At 37.1% G+C, this 12,422-nt stretch overlaps 1 protein-coding gene across 4 annotated transcripts in view; it reads left to right on the top strand.

Moving 5' to 3' along the window:
• Positions 1 to 12,422, top strand: part of tfdp2 (transcription factor Dp-2) — a 48,983-nt gene that overhangs the window by 25,114 nt on the left and 11,447 nt on the right. For all 4 annotated transcript variants that reach the window (XM_082180671.1, XM_082180672.1, XM_082180670.1 and 1 more), the window contains 4 exons: positions 840 to 928; positions 6,780 to 6,910; positions 7,150 to 7,197; positions 7,316 to 7,348. In XM_082180671.1, coding sequence (XP_082036797.1) covers positions 840 to 928; positions 6,780 to 6,910; positions 7,150 to 7,197; positions 7,316 to 7,348 — 301 coding nt within the window. The remainder of the gene's footprint in view (positions 1 to 839; positions 929 to 6,779; positions 6,911 to 7,149; positions 7,198 to 7,315; positions 7,349 to 12,422) is intronic.

Raw genomic sequence — 12,422 nt, 5'->3', positions numbered from 1 at the left:
ACTATATCATACTATATGAGACATAAAAGCCTAATGTATCAAATTTGATTCTCAAAATACACATGTCTAAATGTTGTTTTGCTTGAAGTGTGTCTTTTATACCTCTATTTTAATTAAACGCCACTCATTTTTATGTGGCTCAAGTGTCCAAATACTTTTTAGGGCCACCCATTTATCTTTAAACATGAGAAACCATGCAAAGACATCAAATCTATTTGACTAATGTATACATAATTCAGTTTGATTTGACACAAGGACCAATGTTTCGATTCATCAGTTTAATTTGTGTTGTGTTTCATAATTGTTTTACTTTTTTATTGCAAAGCTTATAATAGACGGTTTGATGACATATTTCATCTGTGACAACTTGCCCCACAGAGTTTGAAAACATGCCCCACATCATAATAGGCATAAGGGGCAGAACTTGTGTCTATGATGGTGTGCGCGTTTAACCATATTTACATTATAATATGTATACATTTTACATTCTCCTATGCAACTTTAACAGAATATGATAAATGTGATTTTTAGCCTTATAAATTGCTTAAGTTGTCATTTTAGGCATTTAAGTAGTCAGGACTGATGCTGTTGAATAGGCAGAATTATTTTAATGATACATTTCACTGCACATAAGTAATGTGAATCACATTTATAGTTTGCTTACAGCCTGTAAAACTTAATCAGCTTGAGAGCTCTAATTTGTGAGCAAATCACCATTTCCATTCAGTCAAAGCTGGGATCCATTCAAGCTTCTGCTTGTCTGTGAAATGCTTTTTCCTTTTTGAGAAACTCCCAGCTCTTATTTGTGAACATCAGCTTGACTATGTTTGTGTTTGCAGGCCACATTTCCCTGGTAACGCCGTCCAGCTACAGCCCAGCCGCCAAGATCACACTAGGAACGGTCAATTCAAATGTGGGAGCCCAGATGGTCAGTGTCACACCAACACCAGTGTACAAACACACACACACACACACGTCTTTAAATGCATGTAAACAAGCAGCACTTCATCATCTCTCAAACACTCAGATTACATCTAAGGCTGCAGTTGCTCCAGCCTAGGGTTGCAACATTCCGTGAATTGTCATGGCTGGACTCCATGGGAATTAATGGGAATATATATGAATTAATGGGAATAAACTGGATATTTGCAAAATTGCAGGTTAGCCTTAAATGTACTTAAACAGGTGTTTCTACAGGTACAATAGACGCACGCTTATGATTTGGGCGACCTCCACTGTCGTAAACAGGAACAGGAATGAGTCTCACTACCTGAGAAAGGGGTTTAGCGTCAGGGGCAGACAAGCCCAACATAACAAACAAAAACAATCTTTTGTTTAACCTCTACAATTCCTAAAGAAAGAAAGAAAGAAAACCAAATACAATTTAAACTTGCCTACCTCCCTAAACCAAAAACAATGTGAAAAGATACACAAAATAAAATGGCGTCAAACCCCCTTACCTCCCTTAATTTGGCAAAAATATATACAAAAATATTTACAGGAGATGAATGTACAAGTACGTAGCAAACAATGCAAAACAGAATCCAATATCGTAGTCAAACAGGCGTGGGTCAGTTAACAAGGATAAACAGAGGCTCAAAATCACAAATCACAATCTCCAAATAATCACTCACAGCACAATCTCAAACAAACATTCACAATTTCTCCGATACGACACTCTGATGATACAAAACAATAGCGAAGTGGTTACGATCAACGACGGCACAATAGTGGCCTCTGTTGAGTGTTTGGGGCGGTCCTTATGTCTGGATCAGGTGTGGAGGACAACCAATCACAGCCTCCAACAAATTATCACCAGATACCGCCCACCTGTAACACAAACAAGCACGTGCACAGACACAGAGACAATAACACACAGGACAGAATGGAATCAATGAGCAATTTGACTCCGGCTCATAAGGGTACTTACATGTACATGTTACATGTACTTACAAAATCTTGGTTAAAACAATTTCAGTTCCATTTCTACCCTGCACATTCCTCAATCACTCAATCACACTACTCACTGCACACCCCCTGCATGCACTGTGCATTCAAATTACAGGAACAAATATCGTAATATTGTAAAATATTATTACAATTTAAAAAGGCTGTTTTCTAAGGGAATATATAGTAAAGTGTCATTTATTCCTGTGAATGAATTTTCAGCATCATTACTCCAGTCTTCAGTGTCACATGATCCTTCTGAAATCATCCTAATAAACAGTTGTGCTGCTTAAAATCAATACACAACATTGATAATAACTGAGTATCAAATCAGCATATTAGAATGATTTCTGAAGGATCATGTGACGCTCAAATAAATAACATTCATAACAATTACTAAATATATCAATCAACCACTAACATGCCTGCTACTATAACAAAATGTTTATGTTTATGTTTGTATATGAGACAGTTTATATACATTTCCCCAAATGTCCAATTAATTCCCATCAATTCCATTTAAGTTTCCAACTTGGAATATTTCCAAAATTCCCCAGATTAAGTTCCCTTGGAAAGTCTCCGGAAATTGACCGGAAATGTTCAGCCCCTTTGCAGCACTACTCCAGACTGACTTAAATGGTTACAAAAGTGACTAAATGAAAGTGCAACAGCAATTTATTATATTCGCCATTGGCAACAGTTGGTAAAACTTCATCACATTTATTTTCATGAGCATTTATGTTAGTTTTGAAATGGTTTAAAATGGTTCAGAGGAACTATAAATCTGACCAAAGTAGACTGAAAATGTTGAATCTTTAATGCTAGAAGTAAAATGCAGTAAATCTGCTGAACACAATGAGGAATAATTATATTTATGCTATGATATAAATAAACTTTGTAATAAATATCAATATTTGTCTACCTACAGTATATCAAATGTATCTAAAACTACTTTTAAAAAAAATATTCACCAAAAATGAATCAAACATTTCAATTCTGGCATCACATTTGCTATTTATGTTTTAATCGGATTAATCAGATCAAATTAGGTTAATTTCAACATTTACTAATACATTAATACAATTAAAAGTTGTATCTGTTAATATTATTTAATGGAGCTGAGCTTGCATCAGCTAAAAATAGTTGTATTTTAATTAACTGACTTTAACAAAGATGAATAAATACTGTAACAAATATATTGCTCATTATTATCAATGTTGGTTAATGACAACTAATGTTAATTAAAGAGACCTGCTACCAGTGCTACCGATAAATAAACGAAAAGTGTTAGCTTTACCCATCCCATTCACAAATTCGAGCTGCCTGTGTAAATGATGTTTGAGGATGGGACGGTTGTGCTGCAGTTCATTCTGTAGCCAGTAGTGGGCAGTGATGCTTCAGAGAACAGTGCTTTACATGTGCTCGTCTGCTGTACATGGACAATAGGAAACTGAAGGGGTGGAAGAGGAGGGTGTTTACGGGTCAGTATGGCTGCACTCAGCAGAACAAAAGAAAGGAATGTTGAAAAGATGGACTCGCACAATGGAGCTTAAAGGGAGGAAAGACACTGATGAAAGGGGAGGAAGTTGGAGAGAGAGAGACCTTGATGAACTGAAGTTTGACAGCAATGCTGCAGTAAACAGTCTTCTGTGTAAATGCATACATTTAAAGGTGAAATGTCTTTTTTTTCAATGCTAAAATATGTCACTCTATGCTAGCTTAATAGGAACCTGCAATTAAGCAATTGTTAGGTTGACTTCCTGAAGAGTGCAAACACTCATGCTTTGTTTGCATGTGATTTCCGGGACCCTGTTTGTCTCAACAATGGCAGTAGGACTGCATGGGAAACCTGTGTGGGAGCAGTTGCGTTTAGTGCCGCTAGAGGTGCGGAAACGACACCCTTCACCTAACAACGAGTCCTCGTGTTTGACGGCAGAGCGGAAGGGCCGAGAGCATGAAAGCAGAGGCTCAGAGGAGAACAAGCGCACTGTGTGCCCGCACCTCTGCTAATGAGCTTATTAACGACCCTCGTTAGGACCCCTCACTCACTCGTTACAGAGATGTGTGGCACACTTACACACAGATTCCTTTCCGACTCAGTGGATCTCACAGTTACGTCCTCCACACTCAGTGTCACCCGTGCAGCGTTTAACACGGTGCGAGAAAACAAGACGTTAAAACGTTTAACTTCCTGGATTACTGCAGAGTGTACACCGCATACTTCCATGAAACTGTATGACATGATATACATTTCGAATAGTATGAGTGTTATCACATGACTCAGTCTTGTTATTGTTAACTAAAACTGTAAAAAAAAATATATATATATATATAATATAAATGCATACATACATACATACATACATACATACAGAAATACATACATACAGAAATACATACATACAGAAAGAAATACAGAAAGAAATAAATAAATACAGAAATAAGTAAATACAGAAATAAATAAATACAGAAATAAGTAAATACAGAAATAAGTAAATACAGAAAGAAATACAGAAAGAAAGAAATACAGAAAGAAAGAAATACAGAAAGAAAGAAATACAGAAAGAAATACAGAAATAAATACAGAAAGAAATACAGACATAAATACAGAAATAAATACAGAAAGAAATACAGAAAGAAAGAAATATAGAAATAAATACAGAAATAAATAAATACAGAAATAAATACAGAAATAAATAAATACAGAAATAAATATAGAAATAAATAAATACAGAAATAAGTAAATACAGAAATAAATACAGAAAGAAATACAGAAAGAAATAAATATAGAAATAAATACAGAAATAAATAAATACAGAAATAAATAAATACAGAAAGAAATACAGAAATAAATCAATACAGAAATAAATATAGAAATAAATAAATACAGAAATAAGTAAATACAGAAATAAATACATACAGAAATAAATACATACAGAAATAAATACAGAAATAAATAAATACAGAAATAAGTAAATACATAAATAAATAAATAAATACAGCAATAAATAAATACAGAAATAAGTAAATACATAAATAAATAAACACAGAAATAAATAAATAAATACAGAAATAAATAAATAAATAAATACAGAAATAAATAAATAAATACAGAAATAAGTAAATACAGAAATAAATACAGAAATAAATAAATACAGAAATAAGTAAATACATAAATAAATAAATACAGCAATAAATAAATACAGAAATAAGTAAATACAGAAATAAATAAATACAGAAATAAATAAATAAATACAGAAATAAATAAATACAGAAATAAATACAGAAATAAATAAATACAGAAAAAAAAAAATATATATATAAAACACATTAAATGACAAAAGCACATAACACCATTACTAAAACTTAAACTAAAATGAAAACTGAAAATATAAAAATAAAAGCTCATTCAAAATATTCATAAATATAACATTATATAAATAATACTAAAATAACACTGACCTGTACGGAGCCTCACACACATGACATGAGGGGAAAAAAACATATATTGTGGTCACGAATTAATTCGTTCCCACGACTTACAGGGCGTTTTAAGTAAATTGTACGTTCGTAATATACTTTGTTCTCCTGATTTACTAAATCGTGGCCATGTTGTAATAATTTGTTTCCTTGTTTTAATTAAATCAAAACAAGGGAACAAATTAGTTTAAAGTGGCCACGATTTCCTAAAATGAGTTAACAAATTATACAGAGTGAAATTATTCTTAATTCGTGGCCACGATATACATTTTTATCCGTATGCTTCGTAAACATGAACACATTATACTGCATACTTAAATCAGTTTGTCAAATGATCAGATTCCAGTTGGCATGTTATAAATAAAACATAAGGTTTTGTATTTACATACGAAAAAGATAAGTTGAATGACATGGTAAGTTATAAATAAAAATAAAATAAAAATTGTGGCTACACGATTCCTCCATTCATCGCACTGGAAATAGATTTGAACACAAAGCATTGTGGGATACAGCAGGTGCGAGACCAGAAATGCTCAAGGTGACAGGCATTCATAAAACATAAACATAAAACATTCATATGCACCTATAGGGAGAGGAGAAGCTAGGACATCGCCTGCAGCGGACCATGCAAACGTCCGTTTAATAACTTTAACTAAATAAATATAGTGTGATAAGATAATTATTGTTTATGAAATTATTTCATTCATCTATTTGGTAAATGAAGGGCGCATCTGTAGCTTCGCCACTGGTATACAGTACAAAATACAATATCCCATTTACTGCACATTTTGGTGAAACTTATTTTTTTTCGTGATCTGGTGTGTTTTATACCACAAAGTTTTGATATAATGCATCTCATACGCACCTCGTAATGGTCCAGATGTGTGGTAGCGAGCCTCTCTGAATACATCCAGAGGGCCAGGAGGAGGATGATGATGGATGAGGGTGTCCTTGCTGAGGCGTTTCTGCTCCCCTGGGGCTTCAGCACACACTCGCATGAGGAGAGATCCAGAGGGAGAGCGCCGGAGATAAATCAGGGACTCGGGATGAATGAGTACATGCTAGTGTCTGTCAGCAACACCACAGTGGAGGTCGCCCAAATCAAAAACGTCTATTGTACCTTTAGAAATCAACCCGTTAGCGTTCTCTTTCATCTCAGTGGCAGTTGTTCACTGGAAGAAGTACGCAACCTGGATGGAGAAACATGTTTTTTTTCTCCATAATGGTATGCCTGACTGCCAAAACTAACATGAACCTTCCCTAGTGATGCTCTCTACCGGTCTTAACTTGTCACTTAACTATCTTCAGTTATTATTTGCATAACCTTACATTGTTTTCTTTCCTTTCTGTAGATTTTAAGCACACCGCAGAGAGTGTCTCACCCTGGAGGTATCCTCATCGGCAGCCCGTTTACGCCGCACACGACACCGGTTGCAATGGTTACTCAGGCACACCCTCCCGAGGGCAACGAGTGGACCCCGGGGTGAGCCACGTGCACGCTTCTCAACCACTGATTTTAATGGGAATGAAGCGCTCCTATGGCACTCTGATGTCCTCATGTGAACTTGATGCGGATTTGTTTTCTGCTTGAGTTTGGAGAAGCATTTTAAAACCTTACATAAACCAGAGATATTTTACCGATTTAAAATTCAGATGTATTTGGCGAACTCAAACGTGTGTGTGTGTGTGTTTGTTGACTAACTGTGGCCTTCCCTTTGTTAGGAACAAAAAAAGGACACACGACTACATTGATTCCTATTACTCGGACAGGTGCGGCATCTGCATCACACTTTTAAAATCATGTTTAAAATGATTTTTGTGAATGTATCAAAGAGGATTTTAAAGAAATAGAGATGAATAAATATTAATATTCACATGTGTTTTGCAGGGACGGACTGTGTTTGAGTGACTCCTCGTCCAGGTAAGTGAGCTGAGTTGAGGGACACTGGGATCAATAGACACACTCGTCTTTAAATGGATGTGCCCATGAGACAAACAAGTGTGTGTGCGAGAGAAAGAGAGCCGCAGTCTCACTAGGATTTATGAGGCTCAGATGTTAAGCAGGACAGTGGAGGATCACAGCTGCACACCCCAGTTGTGTTTCAGATCCCCCGTGTCCCTAATGAGCTTCTCTGCTAACATAAAACACACTGTCAAGCCCTCCTTCAGCTGCTTCTCTCTCTCTTAATTGAACATTATTTCTCACTGAGGACCTCTGACGTCAGCAGTGTGTGCTAGATTTCACAGGGAGCTTTCACTACTGAATGTGTTCCTGTAGTGCTCGTCTGTTTGGTTCAGGCTGACATTTGTTCAGGAGTTCATCGAGTTCTTGTCCATATCACTACACATAATCCTCTATATATTTAAGTGTTTATCTAAATATTTTGCGTAATTATAGCCATTCGACATTACAGTGTAATTGAAAGCCATAATTTTGAACATTTAATGGGCTTAAATATTATAAAAGCTTGTGTACTACTCCGGACCAGGCTGCCACATCGGCTCAAAGGGTTTGGAGCGGGACTATCTAGGGCAGGGGTGTCCAAAGTGAATGGTGTCGGGGATGAATTTTAAATGGCCCGGACCTTGTTTATTAAAATATTAATAGGCCAGAAGTTTGGAAACATTACTATTTTTTATGTTTTTGAAAGAAGTTTCTTCTGCTCATCAAGCCTGCATTTATTTGATCAAAAATACAGAAAAAAAATGTATATTGTGATATATTATTACAATTTAAAATAATTAGTTTTCAATTTATTATACTTTAAATTATCTTTTATTTCTGTGATGCAAAGCTGAATTTTCAGGATCATTACTCCAGTCTATCACATGATCCTTTAGAAATCATTCTAATATTCTGATGTATTATGAGTGTTGGACACAGTTCTGCTGCCTTAATATATTTGATGAATAAAAGGTTAAAAAGAACTGCATTATTCAAAATAAAAAAATATTTTCTAATAATATAAATCTTCTTTACTATCACTCTTTATCAATTTAACACATTCTTGCTGAATAAAAGTATTGATTTATTTCAAAAAAAGAAAGAAAAAAAATTACTGACCAGTAGTGGATATTGTTGTTACAAAAGATTTCTATTTTTAAAACATTTTCTTCTTTTTTTTCTTTTCTTTTTTTTTACTTTTTATTCATCAAAGTATCCTAAAAAAGTATCACAGGTTATGAAAAAATATTAAGCAGCAGAACTGTTTCCAACTTTGATAATGAATCATCATATTAGAATGATTTCTAAAGGATCATGTGATAGACTGGAGTAATGATCCTGAAAATTCAGCTTTGCATCACAGAAATAAATGATAATTTAAAGTATAATAACTTGAAAACCAATTATTTTAAATTGTAATAATATATCACAATATTACATTTTTTTTTCTGTATTTTTGATCAAATTGATGAGCAGAAGAAACTTCTTTCAAAAACATTAAAAATAGTAATGTGTCCAAACTTTTGGCCTGTACTGTATAATGTACAAATCATGCAGTTTGACAGTGTCAGCACCAGCGACCGCTCTAGATTTTAGGCCAACATTTTAGATTTTAGAAACAAAATGTGATAACTGACAAGCAGTGCCATTTGTGTTGCTTATGAGAAACATTAAACGTGCCAGAAGTGGAACGAAACAGACGCACCATTTATAATCTCTGCTGCCCAGAGGACAGAGCAGTACGAGCTCACAGTACGAGATCAGAACACGTGTGCTTACTCGCTCAACAGTGATGATGATACAAACACAAGTGTCTTGGTGATTTAAACGATTAAAAGCCAGAGCTGATAATCTCAACAACACTGACACAGAAAACACAACATTCAGTTCAGAATACTTTTCAGTCCACAAATCACTAACATTTACCGTGGATTTACTGTGGTAAGACTAACTGTACATGGAATGTGGGATTTTCATATAGAGTTTTAATATATTATTAATAGACGTATTAAATATTAAAGGAGTAAATATAAATATAGGGCAAATTACAGAAACAAATAGTTGATTTTAATTAGAATTAGAACTCAGTAAAAATTTTACCCTTTAAAAATTAGTTTGTTCAAATTTAACAGATAGCATTCAGGAAACCTGTTTGAATATGGTCACTTCATCGTTAATAACTAAATATTTGCAATTTTATATTCCAATTTGATGGATATTTCCTGTTTAGGCCCCCGTGAATTATTTCTAGCGTTTCTTTGAATTGCTCACAGTACAAACACAGACACAGACCGTTACCCTTCTGTGACTCGCCTCGCTTTTGCTGCATTCTGGCAGATGTGTCTTCTCCTGCGAAAGGTCAGATGAATCTCCCTCCCCCTCTCCTCTCTTCCCACTTCCTCTCTTCCAGCCCTCCATCTCTCTCTCTCTCTCTCTCTCTCTCTCGCTCTCTCTCTCCTCTCTTCCACTTCCTCTCTTCCAGCCCTCATCTCTCTCTCTCTCTCTCTCTCTCTCTCTCTCTCTCTCCTCTCTCTCTCTCTCTCTCTCTCTCTCTCTCTCTCTCTCTCTCTCTCTCTCTCTCTCTCTCTCTCTCTTCCCCCTTCCTCTCTTCCAGCCCTCCATCTCTCTCTCTCTCTCTCTCTCTCTCTCTCTCCTCTCTCTTCCCACTTCCTCTCTTCCAGCCCTCCATCTCTCTCTCTCTCTCTCTCTCTCTCTCTCTCTCTCTCTCTCTCTCTCTCTCTCTCTCTCTCTCCTCTCTTCCAGCCCTCCATCTCTCTCTCTCTCTCTCTCTCTCTCTCTCGCTCTCTCTCTCTCTCTCTCTCTCTCTCTCTCTCCCTCTCTCTCTCTCCATCTCTCTCTCTCTCTCTCTCTCTCTCTCTCTCCCTCTCTCCATCTCTCTCTCTCTGTCTCTCACCCTCCCCCCATCTCTCTCTCTCTCTCTCTCTCTCTCTCCCCCCATCTCTCTCTCTCTCTCTCTCTCTCTCTCCACCCCCCCCCCTCTCTCTCTCTCTCTCTCTCTCTCTCTCTCTCCACCCCCCCCCCCCCCTCTCTCTCTCTCTCTCTCTCTCTCTCTCTCTCTCTTTTCTGTCCTGAGACTGCATTTCTCTGATGCTAAAACATTCTTCACAGGGGGGAACACATCTCCGCACTGTTGCTAAGCAGAAACCACTGTGTGTGTGCATGTATGTTATGTGTAAATGCGTGTCATATTCACAGTCTCACACACACACACACACACACACACACACACACACACACACACACACACACACACACACACACACACACACACACACACACACACACACACACACACACACAGAGCTGCGTGAGAGTCCCTCTTACAGCATTGCAGTACTTCCAGTCAATTAGGGGTGAATGTTGGTGAGCTGGGGGTCTGGAACTAATTTGTCCTGACGACTGAAACCCCAATCAGCCGCTACTGCATCCTCCCTCCCTCCTTCCCCCCTCCTCCCTCCCTCCCTCCTGTTTCTCCGCACCTCTCCTTCATTGAGCGACAGTTACGTAATTCACCCCACAGTGCAGTGGCGTTTTTTCATACAGCATGTGTGTGAGAGAGAAAGAATGAGTGAATTTTCCTCCGGACTTTTCCCGTTTGTGTACTTGGCACACCATCGAACCCTGAGCCATCTCTTTGTTTTAACTCTCACAAGCGCTCGCACGCACCACAGCCTCTGCGGCACACATGCACTCCACATCGGATGGTGCATCACGGCATGAGGAACAGCGGTGCAATAATGTAATGATCCGTACACAGACGGGTTATGTAACCTGCTAGTACCTGTAAAGCCCAGAGTATACTTCAGATTTTACCTTTATTCTAGCGTATGCGTATAGCAGAATGCACAACCTTTTAAATTATATTTAATTTGATAGCGATGCTGTCATCATGAGCACAAGTCGGAATGACTTCACTCTATCTATTTAGTAAATGCTTGTTATAGATCTCATTTAGTCCGCTTTAACCCTAACCCCTCCACAATCGACGGCAAGCTCACATTAATTTTTAAGTGCAACGTCCACATCTTAAAATCCAATCCACATCCGTTGGTTAGACCCACTTCCTACATTTTGTATCTTTCATTTTTAAGAAACTCTTACACTCGGATGCATGTCACAATACAAAAGAAAAGATCTGTCACTACTTACGTTTCATTGCGATAAAAAAAATTATGATATATATAATGGTATATAATAAAAAAAAAATTTTTTTTAGGTAGTACATAGGAAATGCACTATATTAATATATTCTTTTTTTAGTTATCTTAGTTTTTACAAAGTAACAACTTTTACGTTTTATTTCGTTTTTAGAGTCTAGTGCTTTATTCTCATGTTATCTGTGTTATTCAAGCGGCAACCTTCCTTTCTCTCTGGAAACCAACACGGAAGGGACTTAAACTGCAGTTCATCGACTGGCCACTAGAGACTGGATGCAAAAGAGAGTCAATCCCATAGACCCCCATGTTAATATGCCCAACTTTACAGCAGAAAAGACATGTTTACAGCCCGGTTCAAAAAGTGGTTTTGGTCTATATAGCTAATTTTGCCCTTCATGACAACTGTGAGGGGGGTGAATTTTTGTATAACTCATCTGTTTAAATAATTTAAATTATATTAAGCCTCAAAGTTGTGGATAATTAAGGGCGTGGTCACTTGAGTGACAGGTGGATTGCCGCTGCTGTCACTACTAGCCGTTTGTCTGCCGTCTGTTAGCGTCACGTCACCTCAGCTAATCCCGCCTCTTTGCCCATTTTCGTTTATCCGGGAGTGACGCGCTGACAAGATGGCGACGGCTGGCTCCGCCCACTTTGAGCTTAAAAAATGCTCTTCAGAAACCTACGGGTGACGTCACGGACACTACGTCCATTGTTTTATACAGTCTATGGTTTTATTTGTGACACATCTTCACCAACCCTTTCTCTGTCCTTCATTAATAAATTGAGTGAATGAGTGTGCTTGTATGCATTGCAGTGGTGCCGTCGACGTCACGCTGAGTAAGTCACTCGCACTCTCACACACGTATCATGTG

This window comes from Leuciscus leuciscus (genome assembly GCF_965113295.1).
Source record: "Leuciscus leuciscus genome assembly, chromosome: 9".
In the NCBI taxonomy this organism is placed as follows: domain Eukaryota; kingdom Metazoa; phylum Chordata; class Actinopteri; order Cypriniformes; family Leuciscidae; genus Leuciscus; species Leuciscus leuciscus.
The sequence above is the reverse complement of the archived record's forward strand: the minus strand, read 5'-3'. Positions and strand labels throughout refer to the sequence as shown.